The sequence below is a fragment of the Acyrthosiphon pisum genome, chromosome A2 (assembly GCF_005508785.2).
Source record: "Acyrthosiphon pisum isolate AL4f chromosome A2, pea_aphid_22Mar2018_4r6ur, whole genome shotgun sequence".
In the NCBI taxonomy this organism is placed as follows: domain Eukaryota; kingdom Metazoa; phylum Arthropoda; class Insecta; order Hemiptera; family Aphididae; genus Acyrthosiphon; species Acyrthosiphon pisum.
In genome coordinates this window covers 80846817-80865540 of record NC_042495.1, presented here as the reverse complement: position 1 = coordinate 80865540, position 18724 = coordinate 80846817, and the positions used below count along the sequence as shown (strand labels likewise).

Here is an 18724-nt window from a genome sequence, read left to right as displayed (position 1 = left end):
CAGGAGGAGAAGCGGCGGCGCTGGAGGAAGACGACGACGCGCGCGGACTTTCGGCGGAGGAGTGATGGAGGGGAAAAGACCGTCGCACCAATGCGCCGAGAGAGAGAAGAGGCGAGCGAGAGGGTATTATTCGGGCGCGCATACCGTATTCTTTTCCCCTCCTTACGGAAAAATCCTAAGTGGGTGTTACGCGGCCGCCGGTGCGGTACGGCGCGCGCGGTCCCCATCGCTGCGGCGCCCCAGCCGGGCACGCCCGGCCAGCCAATCGCGGGACGGCCGCGGCCACGCCTGCTTCGCCGCCGCCGGGACGCCGCCGCCGGGACGCCGCCGCCGGTCCGACCGCGCGACCGACACGGCGCGCACACCGGCACTGGATCCCTGTGGACGCGGTGCGTTTCGCCGGCACACACTTGCACTGACACACTCGCACACACACACACACACCCGTACTCGACTAATAAACACGCGATCGCGCGCACGCCGTCCGCCGCGCTGCAGTTTTCGTCCGACCAGCGATACACCGTCCGCAAACGCTTACCGGAGCGCACGTGCCGGGCACGATATACGACAAAATACCTAATAGTAATGATAATATAACGGTCGCCACACCATACGTCTGTAATAATAATAATATGCAATAATAATATACCTATAAATATATAATATTGTAACATTGTTTTTATCGTTATAATATTATTATTACCGATACACGCGTGACAGTGAAATAAAATATTATAACGTCTTTAATTCGCGTATATACGCACGCATAGCTACGACGACGACAACGACGGCCGCAGCGGGTGCAGATGTGCAGCGCGCGATGAGCGTGGCCGCCAAAGACAAGACGATGCCGCAGCGGTCGCCGTTTGCCATACAGGAGCTGCTGGGCCTGACCGACAGCAACAGGAGTCCCTCGGCCGCCGTATCGGCCGTCACGCCCCAGTACCCGCAACCGCCGGCGCCTACGTCGGCGCCAGGGCCCGCCGGCCCGTCGTCGTGCTTTGCCGCTGACCGGGACGCCAACCGGATGCACCACCACGGCCACCATCACGGCCACCACCACGGTCACCACCACCACAGCCACCACAGTCAGATGGTGGCCAGCCGGTTCGCGTACTTCAACGCCCAGGCCGCCGTGGCCGCGGCGTTCCTGCCGCACAACATGAACTCGCTGGCCGCCGCCGTGGGCATGACCGCCGCCGCGGCCGCCAACAACAACGGTGGAGCGCCGCTATCGCTCACCTCCAATCACTCGGCCGCCGCAGCCGCCGCTGCAGCCGCCGCCGCTGCCGGTAAGTCGTCTGAAAATAATATTATCCGCACGTCATACCTACAGTGGCGCCTAACACGTAGGTAGGTACTTCAGGTAGTTCAATTGAAATGCCTTAAAAATTGGGTGGCTGGGTAAAATAATAGAGTATATACTTCCTAGCCCATCTGGTATAATTTTATTAAAAACAGGAATGTCATTAAATTATTAATCATTTATACATAATTAGTTAAGCCTGTTTCTCAGTCGTTTGAATAAAAGGTGGGTCAATCAACTATTTGAACTGTAGAACTAGTTTTAATTTAATTCGGCGCCACTGTATACCTACCTATGTAATATATTACTATCATCTATTCTGCAGGATATTAGATATATTATTTTGTTAGCTTTTCGTTGCAAAAGTGTAGGGGTAGTAATATTATATAGCGTGTGAAGCTCATTTATTGTTTGTTCTAAGTAATAGCCTTATTATAGTATAGGTAGGCAAATCGTGGCGTTTGGTCTTTAGGTCCGCGTGTGTCCCGCCGTGCATGGAAAGATTAGGAACCCGTTTAGTGATGATGTACCAACTTTAACCGTTACCTATATAGGGTCGACACTTTACAGGTTGTTGATATTATGGGATCTTTGAATTTCTTTATTGATGAAAAATAAAACAAACATAGAATTTTACGCAATAAGTTAGGTTAGGTCATTGTACACGGTTATACCTATAAATAATACCTATATATTTATATATGTATTGCACTGCAGCAGTGCTCAAATTGACTGTGAATGATTTTCTATAATTATTAGAGTTAGATTTTAGTTCATTATCTATGCATATACCTTATAGCGGATGTGTATAGGTAGATCAGATGTTATTCTGTTCCTTTTTGTTCACCGATTTATTATACCTACTTAAGTTGATTTTTATTTAAAGAAAAAAATATGTCAAGCCAGATAGGAAATAATTATTATAGATACCAATTTAAAATAATGTCTATTATAAGTATAATACGCTGTTTTATTATACATAATCGATATTCAAGTAAAGTTTAACACTGAAAAGGATTAATTATTTAGTGTACCTATAATGTCATTATAACATATACAATTTAAACGTTATTTACTATTTTACATATACACTGCAATTACCTAGAAATATACAATTGTATATAGTTATCACTATATCTAATCAGATAATCTTAAATTTTTAAATTAGAACTAAATCTTTTAACGTTTGAATAGCGTGAGCATATATAATCCCTATTCTATAATTAAAAGCGTTTTCAATAATCTGCAAAATTCTACAGGTGTATATCTACATAATATAGTTCAGTTAAAGACAAAGTACCTACCTGTATGTATATCAAATAACAATATGAGTTGCAGGGTATACTATAAATGTAAAATATAATAAATGTAACTGATTATTGATATAAATAATTTATTAGACTTACATGCTTCTATTAAATCATGTCACAAGTTATAATTTTTTATATGAAATATAATACAATTTGGCTTATAATAAATTTGAGCACTGATGCATTATATACATTTACCTATATACTAAAGGAGGATTTAAGTAAGACAAACTCAGCAATAATCTATAATTTATACTTGATCAAAATTGTAATATAGTAGCTAGGTCACTATAATATGCCTACATAGATTATTTATTTTATTTATTCGTATGACGGTATACCTATAATTCATATTATAAGATACTTTATAGTTGTTGGGTAATGATCAAATGTAGGTACATACCTAACTAAATGGCTAAATAGGTCCTGTGTATATAGTTGATCAATTTTAAATTATGGCTGTTTATTAAATTTATAGCAGGTACCTATGTATAAGGAATCTAATTTTGTTTAAATTATAAAATATCACATGACTTTATTATGATCGATATAATTAACTTGTCTATATACTTATAGACTACTTTAGACGTTATATGAATAATATAGCATTGAAAATAAATAAGAATTAATTAATTAAATTACATAGAATTTAAAATTATTACGTGAAACTGTGTACCTAAGTCAAATAATTAAACTATAAGTAGCCTCTATAGCACCTATACATACAATATATTATTTTATTCAGCTTTTAAATATAGTATATGTGTCATAATATATTTTTATTACATTTACATACTATACACAACACACTGAGAAATATACCTAATTATTACTCAAATTAACCTGATATCAAAGTCCCATACAGGATTAAAAGCTTAATTATATATAATTAAACAAATAATAATTCAATCGAATTCATAAAAGTATTTTAAATATTAGGTTTATAACACATCATTCATCAAATTGCTTAATTAATTAATTGAAAGAGTATTCGTGGTTAGTATATTTAACGAAATTTAACAAAAATATTTTAATATCATAATAATTATGTGGTAAATTTAAATTCAAATTAATATTCTGAAGTACCTACTTTTATTTTAACTTAAAACACGTTAATAATACACTATAGTTAGAAATAATAACTAAAGAAATGTGAACACGTGTAAAATAAAACATTACTATTGTACACACAAAATAATATTAAATTAATGATTAATTAAAATATTATATGCATTTAATTTTCACACTACAGTTACTCACAATTAATAATTCTGAAAATGTTAATATTACTATGATGAAATATACCTATACATAAATAATTATATCACTATACGGCATGCATCAGCTCTACATTTTTTGCCATAATATACTAAATATAGTACACTTATTGGTTTTCTAAAATGATTCTATATAGGTTTTCTATAATATTATGTAGGTATCTATCCTAAATATAATTAGATAAATCAACATTATTATACACCTCCAGTTTTATTCGTGTGAATCTAAACTCAATCCAACGTGTATTATGTTTATTATTAAACTGCTCTAATCAAGCGCTATTTAAAAAAAAAAATATATTGTTAAGTTAACCACAAGATTAATTCGTATTAGTTTTAGAGATTTAGCACAATTTAATTTTATATATTTTGTGTCAATTTAATTCCGGTCTTCCAGCCGAAAGCAGTTTATTGGCTTTAATGTAGCTTGTAGCAAATCCAAGTACTTCCGAGTTGAAATTACCAACCAATTTCGTACGAAGGGATTCTCAGTTTTTCCCGCATCTATAGCAACCAATCGGTCGAAATTGAATTTATACTAAATGGGATGGGCTTCCTTTACATGCATATAATTTGTATGCGAAATCGAAAAGTTTCCAAATGCAATTCTCCGGTCGGAAGACCCGCCGTTAACCGTAAATTGACTTAACTTAATAATTCGTATGTAACAAGGAAATTAAAAAAAAAAAAAAAACCAAGAACTCTACGCCAGCCACTTGATGTGTATTATCCGATTGCGATCGATTAAAATTGTCGGATCGGTATTAGATATAAAATAATATTGAAACACAATTTATTAGTATACGCTGAAACTGTCCAATATAGCAATAATCCATCGAGAAATATTCAATGGGCCGTACCTTAATGTGTGTGAATAAATGTCATTCATTTTCTAGCCACCAGGAAGTGCATTTGCTTGACGAGCTGTTTTATTTCAACCAGGTCCTGATTATGCGTTGTATATAGGTTGGTTTCGAGCACAATGATAATAATAATATATTCACTGAATTATCAAATTAATAAGTAGGTATATTTTTTAAACAAGGTGATGATAATCTTATAGAAAATACAAAGATTTTAAGTGCGTCAAAAAACGTACTTCATATTATAAATTATAATGCATTTAAAAACATACTGCAGGTATTTAAATTATACACACTCAAATCTTATGGGGAATCTTTGTTAAATATATTATAAAGTTATCGTTATAATACCAACTATTGCTGCCTATTAGATTTTATTTGATCTAACCTAACATAATAAACATATATATTTTATGAATTTGTACTATATGTGTTTTATTTATAACAGAAAGGCCTATAACTTACAAACATAAAATAATTTCAATAAAAATCTAAAAATCTAATATAAATTATTTTACCTATATGCATTACATTTAACTATTCAGTATTCAATATTCATAGGTAGTAAAATATTTCAGTTACATAAATAATTTGTATTTATTCTTTTTAATAATTGTATAGTGACTATAAATGTATGTTATATGAGTACCTATATACCTACCGACAATTTTGATAATTAATTAAAATGTTTTATTATTTTCATAAAAAATTCCAAAAATTCACGGTACACTTTTAACATCACTATATACGGCACACGCTTTGGGAAACATTGCAGATGATCTACACGAACAAGTGTTTCATCAAGTGTTTTATCTTGAATCAAATCAGTATTTTAACTTAAGTTTACACTTTTTTATTTATATCTTATATAGGTACTCTATTATCGTCAATACATTTACATATCATAGATGATTTAGTTTCAAATATCTTTGTAAATGTTTAGGTGTACTAAATACTTGGTATAGTTGGTAACCAACAAAATAATTAGGTATAGTATAGTTGATATATTTTAACAGTCGTAAATGTTTCTGTAGATTATAGGTGCACAGCTGTATACTATACGCAATATATGACTATAAAATATTTTACAAACATAGCTTTTTAATATTACTTCCAAGTTGCCACTAACTTGTTCTAACTTAAATTATTATACGTCTTGTAAGTCGTTGTATTATCTTTCCTCTTGAACAAACCATTGAATATAATATGTACCTATAGTGTATACCTAATAGATATATTTTTTGGTTGAGAAAAAACCATCTCGTTAATTAAAATGAAATGAATAACGCGTATAAACAATAATAGTTTAAAGTTAAGTTCTATAAGCTTACTAATGAATCAAATATTTAATGTACAATTTTAAAAGTTTTATATTATATATAGATACAGGTATCTCTTATTTACGCATAAGTCAATAAGGTGGAATATTATATATTGATTATTTATAGCAATTTTAAAGTTTCCAATGACGGACTACGGCGTAGGATTATAATGAACTATTTACGATAATAGCTTGGCAATTATCGCGATCGAAAAAAGGTTCAAACTGTTCGCTTTTGGCTTACCCAAAACTTTTCAAGGTTTTTAGAAAAACGAACGCTACTATTGATTGATTACATTTATTTACGAGTTTTTTTTCCACTTCATTTATATATATTATTATAAATAAATATCGATAAGTTATTGGACGTTGCAAGGTAAATCGAGTCTCAAATATTATATAATTTATCGTTTTCCAAGTACAAAGTAGTAAAATGAGTCCAACATACACAACAATTAAAGCAGTAAGCTGAATTCGTGTATAAACATTATTATAGTATGTGTAACAAAACCAAACAAACTATGAGTAGTATTTTTCGTCAATTAGTGAGTAATGAGTACAGTCGGTTACAAATTAATTAAGCTCTAAATGGGTAGTGAACGAGAGGAGCTTTTATCACACCTAGAGTGTGATCGCTTCGGCATCGCTTTTGTAGATCATGAATGATATTAGATATAGGTACCTACATACATTATTATTTATTACATATAGGTTAGGTATACAAGGGACAAGTTGGTTTGTACCTACTTGAATTGAGGAAATCAAAAATATCAAACAATGGATAACAATCGCCAAAAATGTTTAAAACCAACAAAGTTTAATCAAAATATTCTTATATTTGCATTCATGAAGGTCTATAAAGATGTCTATAAAGTAGTTACCTGTATCTATATTCAGATCATAAATACTATTACATTATATTATGTATCAGAGGTATATATTAATTTCACTATGGATGTAAAAAAGAGAGAACGTAACGGAATTAATTATTCAAGGGAAAACAATATCTGTTAATCATCTGCTGTTGTATTCAATCTTCAGACACAACCATTAGAAACACTATAGTTTAAGCCATTCGATAATTTTTTTGAACTTAGAAAAATGTTTCCCCAATACAAAATACATTTATATAATAGACAGGTAGGTGCCAGTAGATTAAGCTCATTCACTCATATCAGGCTGTATAAAATCCAAAATATAAAATTAATGCAACACGCGCTGAGTTGAATATATTATATAATAATATTATATTTAACGTAAATAATTGGTAAGGTATTTTGGAAACCACTAAGGACTGAGGTGTATTTATACTCATACGAAAAAAGACCATCTTGCTAAACTAGTTCTATTTAAAAAACAATATCTACGTGTAAAGTGTAAACTATATATACATATATATATAGTTTGGCTATAGACATATAAGACACGTTATGCATACAGTGTATACTGTATATTATGTTACCTATATATTATACTTCTTTTACAAGAATAACTAAATAGCATAATGCATACTTCTAAATATTTTGTTACGTTCTGTATTCAGGTGTACAATAATTATTATATTCATAGTGATATAGGTACGTATAACTATGGAATAAAACTTAAATTATTTTTTATTCAATTAAATAATAGGTAACATAATATAGCAGCAAGTTCGTGTGATCAATAAAATATGTACACCACTACGCTTATCAAAACATTTAAATAATTAATTTATGACATATTTCTAACTAATATCACGTAATATACTATATTATATATATAGCCATATAGGTGTTCACACAATCACACACATACCGTTTTTCTTGATTAAAATGCTCGAATCTACATAACGAGTCCTTATTGTAGGTATATCACTTGTCTTATATTATTTTATAATATGCATATATACGGCTCTGCTGCTGGTATATATAGAGAGAGGAGTGTAAACGTTTGTAAGAAAGAATGAGGGACCGAGCGGGAACAAGGCAAATATTTCACATTATTATATCCATAGCCCCATTGTTACTCCCTTCGGCCCACATAATATAAAGTAATAAGTGCCCGGTGTCGACATTTCAAATTTTATAAACTGTTCAAATATTAACGAACGATATAATAATATAGTACGCGAGTGCTTACCTATATAAATACACAAAAAGGTTTTAAATTAATTTTACATAATATTATTCATACCTATACATTCAAAATAATGTGTTGATGTTGGCAATTTGATCAGCTTATCGTGCAAATATATATGTACGTTTCATTATAGTATTACACATATGCATGATTATATAGGTGGTACCAACATATTGATACAAAGCCAACCAAATACGAGCAGCAAAACGAGGGGCTTAAAACTGCCAGAGTGGTGAATATAATTTTGATTTTTGCTTATAAATCATTATATTATATTTAGCTATGGCTTAAAATTAAAATCTGGCAAATCATCATAGAAACACGAGCACGAACATTATTTTTATTTTTAGAGATAATAATATACACAACTAATAATGTCGACATCACAATTACGTCAAACTCGAGTAGTTTTAACCACGTTTATTATTAAATAGCTAAGTTTATTGTTTTGTGTTAATTTAGGAATTTCAGATTTGATCGTCCAATTCTCTCCACGTCCCAGCTACTAGTGCGCGTATACATTATATATAGGTACCTACCTATAGCTTAAAACCTGACAGTTCAAGATCACGAAAGTGTTGGAACACGTCTATTGTCTTGCAGGCCCCGTATTGCATTTCAGATTTCTTTTAAACGTGAAACAAAAAAAAAAAAACAAAAAAACAAAAAAACAAAAAACAAAAAGTAGAAAAAACATATTTCCCCTAATTTGTTAAAGACCAGTTGCCTGGTGTAAACAACGAACACGTCCACAGCTAATTTCGCAATTGAGTTTAACACGATTTTTTTTTTCATAGCTCCTTCATTCCGTTCCTTTTCATATTAAACACGCTGCTGCAAACACGCATACTTGCACATGGAATTAAAAACAAAAACACCACACATTTCTTTACACCCGATCCCGTATTTTCAAATCCAACGTATTTTCAAACCCAACGTGGGTACAAATCCAATGTAGGTAAAAAACCATTAGATTTATTTTGTTGGCAGGTACCTTGGTACTTATACTATTACTATTATTATAGTTATTATTTTTATAGCGTACCTACATATATAATAAATATTTGTAGGTATAGTATACTAACGCAAACTTTTTTTTTTAATTTTATAACACTAAGATGCATAAACATGAAACTGTTATAATTTATTATAATAACAATGTTAGGTAGGTACCTCTTGTGTCGATTGAATACACTTCACAACAAACGCCTGTAAATTATTATTTCACCTGCATTTCAAATTGCTACCATATAATAATATTATTTTACTTAACATTTAAAATCTGTGTTTGCTTAATAGTTATTGAACATTAAGTATGTTATGGTATCGAAAACCTACTTTACATAAGTAATAAATTATTACCATAAAATGTAAAACGTGCAGGTACCTACTTAATTCATTATTCTAAAATTATTAAATTACTCTATTGTTGTTATACCTAATTAATTGCCGTACGAGTAATTAATATATTAAATATATTATAATAATCGTATCGATGTAGGTAGGTATGAGGTGTTTCGATGTTTGTTTGATCATATAAAACAAAAATCTATTTTATTTTCAATAGATTGTTGGAGGTCACTCAACAGTCAATAGGATTGTGGAATGATGACATTCATTCATATTAATTTATTTTTTATATCCACTCCACATGATCCCAATTATTATTATATTATTATAAAACGATTGTACGGCGTTGGAAAAAAAAATCAAACTGATTTTATTAGTATGTATAATAATATACCTATATTATATTATATGTTATATAATCCATTGATGTACTGCAGTATAATATATAGGTTGTACCTACTTCAAATTTATAGTTGCATATATACAATGAATATCGTACAAAGTGTCAATATACATTTTTTTTTTCTCAAATCTATAATTTATTGACAGAGAATATTATTATGTAAAACTAAATTTACATTTAATCGTTTCATTGAAAAAGTAATTTATTGTATTTCTCAACCATAGAAAAAGTATTTGCAATTTAAATGTATGTATAGGTGGCTAGGTCTATGCAAAGTATATTATAATACAGTAATACACAGTAATAATATTAATTGTTTTTTATTATAACAATGACGGTTCTAGTATATGCGTTGTTAGATTAATAAAAAATAAAGTATAATATATGTAGTCAACATTGAATAAACCGTTTTCTTTAACAATATTATTTAGCTCGTATATAATATTATGAAGGTGCAAGTGTGCATGTGTTACAGGCTTACAGCTGATACCTATAACAATATTATTTTGTACCTATATTATGGTATATCTACTCCTTATTTGTACCTACGTTCCATGTTTAATGTATGTAGAAAAATTATTACAATTATTTAGCAACAACAATAATAATAAATACAAATAGCAATAATATCTAATAAATTATAAGTCTGTAACCAATAAAACCAATCAATATGTGCATATATTATATGTATATAAAAACATTTTTTAAATTTGGTTAGATCGTTTGTTCTGTTTCTTAATCGATTCATATATTGTCTGAGTACAAAACAATTTTAAAGCAACGTCTCAAGTCGGTTGTATTAGTACATATAAGTTAAATAGTAGGTAGGTAAACTGTTTTTATTTTTATATAGTCCGGCATTGGTGTGAACGTTTTCAACATTTATATTACACGCACAAAGTCTATAGAGCAGCCGGCAGAAAAATGGTATTACTGAATAATAACCGTAAACAGAAGCTAATGAACAGTTACAAATTTACATATCGCCATAATATATTATTATAATTAATGTTTATAATTGGCGTTATTGAATAACAAGCGTATTTAGATACATTTTAACTACAAGCATATATAATATTATTTTGTTAGAGACGTTAATTATTGACGGTCGAAGGACGGGGTTCTAAATAATTTTTGGCTCATAAATAATGCATTTATATAATATTTTAGAACATTTTAGTGGTGCATTAACATTACTTATACACATATAAATGTTTTACCACCGTATTCTTTGTATAGATAAATGTATGCGGCAATACAAAGTTTCTCCTTTCCAAAGTCCGTTACCACGTAAATGGTATAGGTACCTAGGTAAGGCATGAACATATTATTATATAGGTATTAATTGTGAACAAAAATTTAAAATGTGTAGTCGATAACACTTTATAGCTGCTACAGGTCGAGTATATAAGAGACGTGTTGAAAACGATAGTCATAATATTATTATTAATATGTTCGTCATGTGTGCGCAAAAGGGTCAGAAGGGTCGATGTTAGAAAATTCTTCGAGTCGTGATTGGTGTTTTTTACCCTAAAAAACGGTTTATAATAATATGTGTAGTACCTATGTATAGTATAGAAGTATTCTGTGAGACGAGTGATGGTATGAGAATAGACTTAATTTTTTTTTTTCAACAATCTCCAACGATTATTCAGCATTTTATAAGCATATTATAAATATTAAATAAAATATATAGGTAGGTTATTTAACAAGAATGTTTTAAAACAACAAAACGGTTTTATTATTATTATTATTTTTTTTTTTTAAACCTGTATAATTTTTTTCCCGTCTCACCGTTGATATTCAAACCCGCAATCGCGTTAAAAATACAACTTAAAAGACAATTCGCTGCTGTTACGACTATACTGCTATGATGCGTGTGAATTATTACATCGTAACTGTGTGTCTATGTGTGTACCGCGTACGTACAGGTACACGCATAAAGAATAATAAACAATTTATTATTGAGCTTGTTGGCTGCTTTTATCGGGGACGGGAATTACATCTGTGCACATTCTGCGCGACTAAACCATTAATTTCGACGGGGCTCATAAAAAACCTCCAGTGACTATACTATAATATAGTTACCTACACATATACGGTTAAAGTCCTAACTTGTATTCACCGTCGTCGCCGTATATACGTACTATATTATAATATTATTATATCACATTATAATATATGCATTTGCACTGTGTGTTACTATATTATTATATTATTATCATATATAGAGAATACAACACCACGCGCGTTTAAATGAGACAAAACGTGAAATGGTGAATAACGCGTGGACAAAAAAAAACTTGTTTTTATATGTACGCATCTCGGGTAGGTATTCTCGTACGCGGCTGCAGTTTTAAGAAGATTTTAATAAAGCCGAAATTATAATATATATATTATCGTACCACGAAAAACCCCGTTTTTCGTCGGCTTTTTACTCTCTCTCTCCCCCGCGAGTCGTAATTAAATCCCAGTGTTAATTATCGGAGTTCCGATTTGCACGAACGGGTGTAATTTAATTACAAGGATTCTCGCCCTTGAGGAATGTTTTTTTTTTTTTGTAGCCAAGACCGCAATCAAATCCCGGTCGCTATTCATTCCTCTTTTTTGTATATACGTAAAAATTCAAACACATCACCGCCGCCGCCGCCGCCGCCGTAGCTTTAGAATGAATTACAATTTAAAATATATCTTTTAACGTGCAATTAAAGAAAACACATTTCCATGTCAGTGAGCGAAGAAATATTAAAAAAATAAAAATAAAAATAAAAACTATTTTGTTCTCGTCCATTAAATCTGTATCGTGAAAACACGTTGTGAGACCACAAAAAGTCGTGCCTATATATTATAATAGAATAAACGATGTGTCAAACGGGATTTAATTTGAGCTACCTATGTTAATATAATATTATATTATATTATTATAATAGGCTGTTGAACATTATTATATACTGCTACGTACTCCCTTATTACGTCATGTGCTGTGTTCGTTTTGAAAAAAAATTAATAAATATGATAATACCTACAATATACTGCATCGTACATACCGCGTGTATCATAATATAATATAGCAGTATAAATGAAAGTATAAAACCATTATAATATTATTCGTGTATTTATTTATGTCCGCCGTCGTCATCGGTTCGGATAAATTTGAGCCCAATTATAATAATTTTTCCCGTCAAGGAAATGGCTTAATTTTTGTTGTTTTTTTTTCTCTCGCCCTTCATTCGTTTCTTTTCTTTTAAACCAGTATACAGTCACATTGGGTAGGGTGAAGAGTTTCACGAACGTTTCAGCGCAGCGGTTTTGCCGTTGACAAGTAATTACGTCGCCTGGGGAAAGCGCCGCCGTCTTCCAACAATTTCATTAATTATATAACTTATTTTCGCCACTCCGGGAGCTATTGTGAGCGCGTAATTTTCTTTGTCGTACCCCGTCCCACCCCACAACTCAATTCCTTAATCCTCGGCACCTCTGGGCTCTGTCTAACGAATTGATTAATTTTGTTAACTCCAGAACAACCTTAATTATTGCTTAGCAGGTAGGATACAATTTAATTTCGTCTATACACTTTTAACAATAAAGCGTAGCGCTTAAGCAATTAAAATATCTAAAAGCCTAATGAAATATAAAATTAGTGAAAAATATCTATTTGATCTGATCTGACCACTTCGCTAACGGTTCATCGTCTTAATGACGAAATAGTTCGATTAAAAAAATACTATAATAATATAATATATTGTATACAATTTACCCAATAACTACAAATAATAATAACTAGGTTATTATTGGTAGACTATAGTTCCTCTGGCATCGTCGCGTCGATTCAAATAGGAAAAAACAATAAAAAGGTATTTGTTATATTATACTGTAGATAGATATAAAAACAGTTTAGCTCACATATTATTATCTAAGTCTTCGTGAATCTTAAACAAATTATTTCAAAGATATGAAAACAAGGGATAATAGTTATGACTGTTTTATGAACAACAACTTTCAAATATTGTATGTGAGATGGTGGTTATTTAATATTAGATATTTACATTAATTTAAGTATAGGTACCTATATTATTTTAACTTAAATATTCATAAGAAATAAAATAAATCATAAATGTTGATAAGTTAAATGCGTTCTGTGCATTATATACAAATTTATCGGTGTCGCGTCATTACGGTTTTTGGCGGAGGACACGCGGAAGTAGAATTCATGTCGACCTAATTACGTGTCAGGCGAGGTGTTTGCTTTGCTTTATGAGCGAATTGGAGGGGGTAAATGGAAAAAAAGGGTGTAGTTATAAGTGTAATATAGCTATATACACGCGCACGCTGTACATGTATATATATTACACGTGTGAAAGAGTATTCGGGGTAGGTGGGTTTTGTGATGGGATGGCTGTTGTGGGGGGGAGGTTTCCGGGACTACTTTGCATCCGCAAATTATTGATTCTTCCTGGCCGTCGCCTCGACAGAATAAACCAGGCTTCACAAAAAGTCCTGGCCTTTTATTTTAAAATACACCACCACCCCGACCGTACCCCACGTCACCGGTCCCAGGCACTCTAGTAATAATCCGTTGTTGTGTTGTTTTGCACTTCAGAAACCTCCACTACGCGTACAAGCGCGTATTTGCGTGCGCATGTATGCGTGTATGTAGATGTGTGTGTGTGTGTGTGTGTGTGTGTGTGTGTGTGTGTGTGTGTGTGTGTGTGTGTGTGTGTGTGTGTGTGTGTGTGTGTGTGTACATATACATATATCTGTGTAAAGCTTATATATATATATATATAGGTACATAATATAAACCCACCAGTGTAGCGTACTAATTATTAAGGTCGTGTACATGAAAGGGAATCAGACGGGAATACAGCGCGCGGGGTGAGACACAAAAATGTGTTATGTACGTACATTGTATTGTACTTGATACGAAAATGCTAATTAAACGGGGAAAAGACAAACTTCATTCGGTTTTTCGAGAGCAACGAACATGCAAATTAGCCTCGTGTAAGTCACTCTTTCGCGTCCTCAAAACGATTATTACCTAGCGTATAATATGATATATATTTTTAAAATACCTAACTTTCAGTAAAAATGTATAATACGTAAGCAATGGTTCGTTGCATTTTCGATAGCAACGTTTGTCAAAAAAAATCTGCTCTTTTGGCGATGCAAAAACACTTTAAAAGCAATCACCAAAGCTGCGTGTAATGTAGGTACTAGATAGGTATACATAGGTAATAATACCTACAACTCGTACAATATAGTTTTAACGCAACGAATAATTATTCTATCATTATATGCTATACATTATACCTACTTGTTTGTCGCTCGAATTTCGATTTCTGTTGATTCATATGATTTAGTTTGGTTACTGCACTTCTAAAACGTTAAAAAATATAGTGAAAAAAAATTAAACATAAAAGTGTACCTATAATATAATTTTCCATTTTATTACAATAATATATTTATACGCGTATAATAGGCAATTTTGCATTTGAGACATTTCCATTATACATATATACATGCATAGTGTATAGGAGAAACACGTACTACGTAGTACGTATATACCATATAAGCATAATAATATGTAGCGCGGAGGAGCACAGGGAGCTCACACTTGTCGTAGTGACTGCAGCGCGTGTATATAAGTTGTTTTTTTTTTTGTTATTGTTGCTATTTACATTTTTTAAACAGCCATCTCGAGTTCCAATTAGTTGGAATCCATTTTAGATTCGGCCGTTGTTGTTTTAACATAACGCCACTTAAAAAACATATATACACTGCACAGCATATAACATTATGCGCGCGTATGTATATATTATTTACGCGCCTTTCGGGCCATTATTTCTTCTATATATAATATGTGCAGCGTGTTGCAGTGGTTGAAGTGTAATATATACGCGTTTTACCCACAGATCGTTTATATATATACATGGTATTATGTATAATAATATAATACACGGAGGATGACGTAGGTACCCATAAAGTCGTGTGTTCGTTCCGCCACATTTTTACGCGCGATTTTTATTTTTGTGGTAATTATAATAATATAATTATAGTTTCAATTAAAAACGACGACGATGTATCCTTCAATACGTTATTAACGACGCATCGCATTATTGCCACAATATTATTGGTGTTATATACGAGGATAATAATGCGTATATATCATAATATTATATATTGCATATATATACTCGTCTACACACGAACGTACCGACATTTATGTCATATTATTATATTATTATATATACCTACACGTGCACCGCGACGTGTTTCTCGCGTTGAAATAAAGACGATCGATATACCTACGTATCGGTAGGTATATATGCGGCTATTCTGCACCACGGTAACAATACTAATAGTAATAACGATAATAATAGTATGTATGTTCATGTGTCTAAGTAGAGGGCGTTTTATGGAAACGAAAACGGCGCGCAGAAATATCGCGGCGACAACAGATAATCGAAATAATAATAATATATAATATTATAGTCGCGTTACGAATACAAATCGGATTACTGGCGGACGTTTTAAGTGGCCGTGTATGACAACCATTGTCCGGCCAACTCCTCATATTATAATAATAATAATAATAATAATATTATATTATACATTTATACACGTTTACCCCAATATCTTACTATATATATTATATACACACGCACACGCTCGCAACACAGTAACCATCACCAGCACTTGGCACGTTTATTATATTAATATATCACGTGGCGGTGGAGGTATCGTACACACACACATACACACACACACATATAGATAATCTAATGCGTAGGTATACAATATAATGGGTATAGTGCGAAGGTGTCGGATTTTTGCCACAACACAACTAATAATACAATAGCTGGTATATAGGTATATATTATATGAGCGCGCGTAAAAACCGAACACGGCAATTTCTGCAGCGGGGGCGCAGACACGCCTAAACCCATTCACTTTCGATTATAATATTATATAGGTACCTACTACTGTGTTATCGTCGTATTATATTATTATGTAGGTACTTCTCTGCTACCTCAATACAATACGTAGTTACGTTAAAATATTTAGGTATATAATATACGAACTGCGACATTGAGGTGTATACATTTTATACACAGCATGATTCACCGAGCACGCTCACCGCCTTTTCTTTCTTCAACAGGTAATGCAGTCACTTAAAATCTTAGTTATGAAATTTTCAAATATACCATAAAGACCATATTGTTATAAAATTCTTGAGATTTTTTTGTAGTACTTGACGTGTGTTCTGCACAGGAACCTTACTGAAAAGAACCGATTTTGGAACTGGAACCCTTTGATTATCGGGAACCTGCAGAACCTTGCCGAAACTCTTATTTAAATTAATTTAAAAACCGGAACCTTCTTTACCGGAACCGATACTTTTATGGAAAGGTTTTTTAAGATTAATTTTGGTTTCTTATTTGAAACGGGGGTCGTATGTTCAGTGACAGTGTTGAGTACATTTTTTACTTATTTAGTCCTAAGCAAATGTTAGGATATCTGGTTGAAAATTAATAATGACTCGCCATAATTGACGCCATTTAACAAAACTAATTTTTTTTATATCATTTTTTAAGTATCTATCGAAACGGAACAAGATTTTTTTACATAAGTATAGAAGCAAAACAAGAAACAACATTTTCATTGTTCCAAAACCAAAAATTCAACCGAAGTTTTGGTTTTTTCAAAAACCGAAAAGAAACCGAAACTTTAGTTCCCTGGTGCTGTCGCGGAGATACGAACTTTATTTTTTTATCAATTGAGAACTCTACTCTTTTTCTACTGTAAATTATTTAGCGGATAATTTACATGACAATTTTGGTGCATCAAAATCAAAATTCAAACGTGTAGTTTAAATTTTCTTTTTTTTCATCAAGGATAATAATATATAGGTCCATGATAATGTGTTTGGAACATATATCGGAGCGGGACATTATGGTGAGTTTAAATTGTTAGTAATTAATATTAATCTAACTTAAAATGGTCTTACGTAAGTATATTTTAAAATTCCAAAAATCAGAATTCGAGTAAATTCACTAACTATAAAATGGGGGTGAGCATAATTGGTGATTCACCCTGTAAATGGATATTATACATCACGGCCACAGTGATGCCGTCTATCGATTATTTAATATTTTTTTTCTACGTCATGTGTCGGGCGTCGGTCGGTCGGCGGCTACCTATTGCTACTGGGCAAAAACTATAATATTATAATAATGATTATTATTCATTATGTGCGTGCCGTATACTTTAAGACAGAATTATTATCATTATTATTATTAACCTGGTCGAACGCGCAGAGGGAGTGTTTTTTTAGGCGTACCCGCCACCCACCCGTACTTACATTTTCCGTCCTATATCGAATTTCCATCCTTGACACGACTGGTATATCGTCGGGCCGCCACGCGCCGCCGGCCGCCGTACATATCGATTTGACCAAAATTGGTTAACCGACGACGACGGGGTCGTTTATTAGTGTGCTACGGCCCCCCTTTTATATATTATTATTATTATTATTATTATTATTATATCGTTAATATTATATTATATACGTATATAATATAAAGCTATTATGGTAGAGGACGCCGACTACGCGCGACGGCGGCAAAGCTAATGGTCGGAATTAACGAATAAGACAACTGCAGCAGTATATACGTTTATCGGTTTATCCAAATTTCGGAAACCGTTTTATACAAATATATAATATATATTATATATAATTTCTTTAACACTATTCCATTGCTTTCGTTTGTCG

At 32.5% G+C, this 18724-nt stretch overlaps 1 protein-coding gene across 2 annotated transcripts in view; it reads left to right on the top strand.

Annotated features, from left to right (window-relative positions):
• Positions 1-351: 351 nt before the first annotated feature.
• Positions 352-18724, top strand: part of LOC100160822 (diencephalon/mesencephalon homeobox protein 1) — a 98686-nt gene continuing 80313 nt past the window's right edge. For both annotated transcript variants that reach the window (XM_029490295.1, XM_016803497.2), the window contains exon 1: positions 352-1292. In XM_029490295.1, coding sequence (XP_029346155.1) covers positions 821-1292 — 472 coding nt within the window. In that variant the 5' untranslated portion in view covers positions 352-820. The remainder of the gene's footprint in view (positions 1293-18724) is intronic.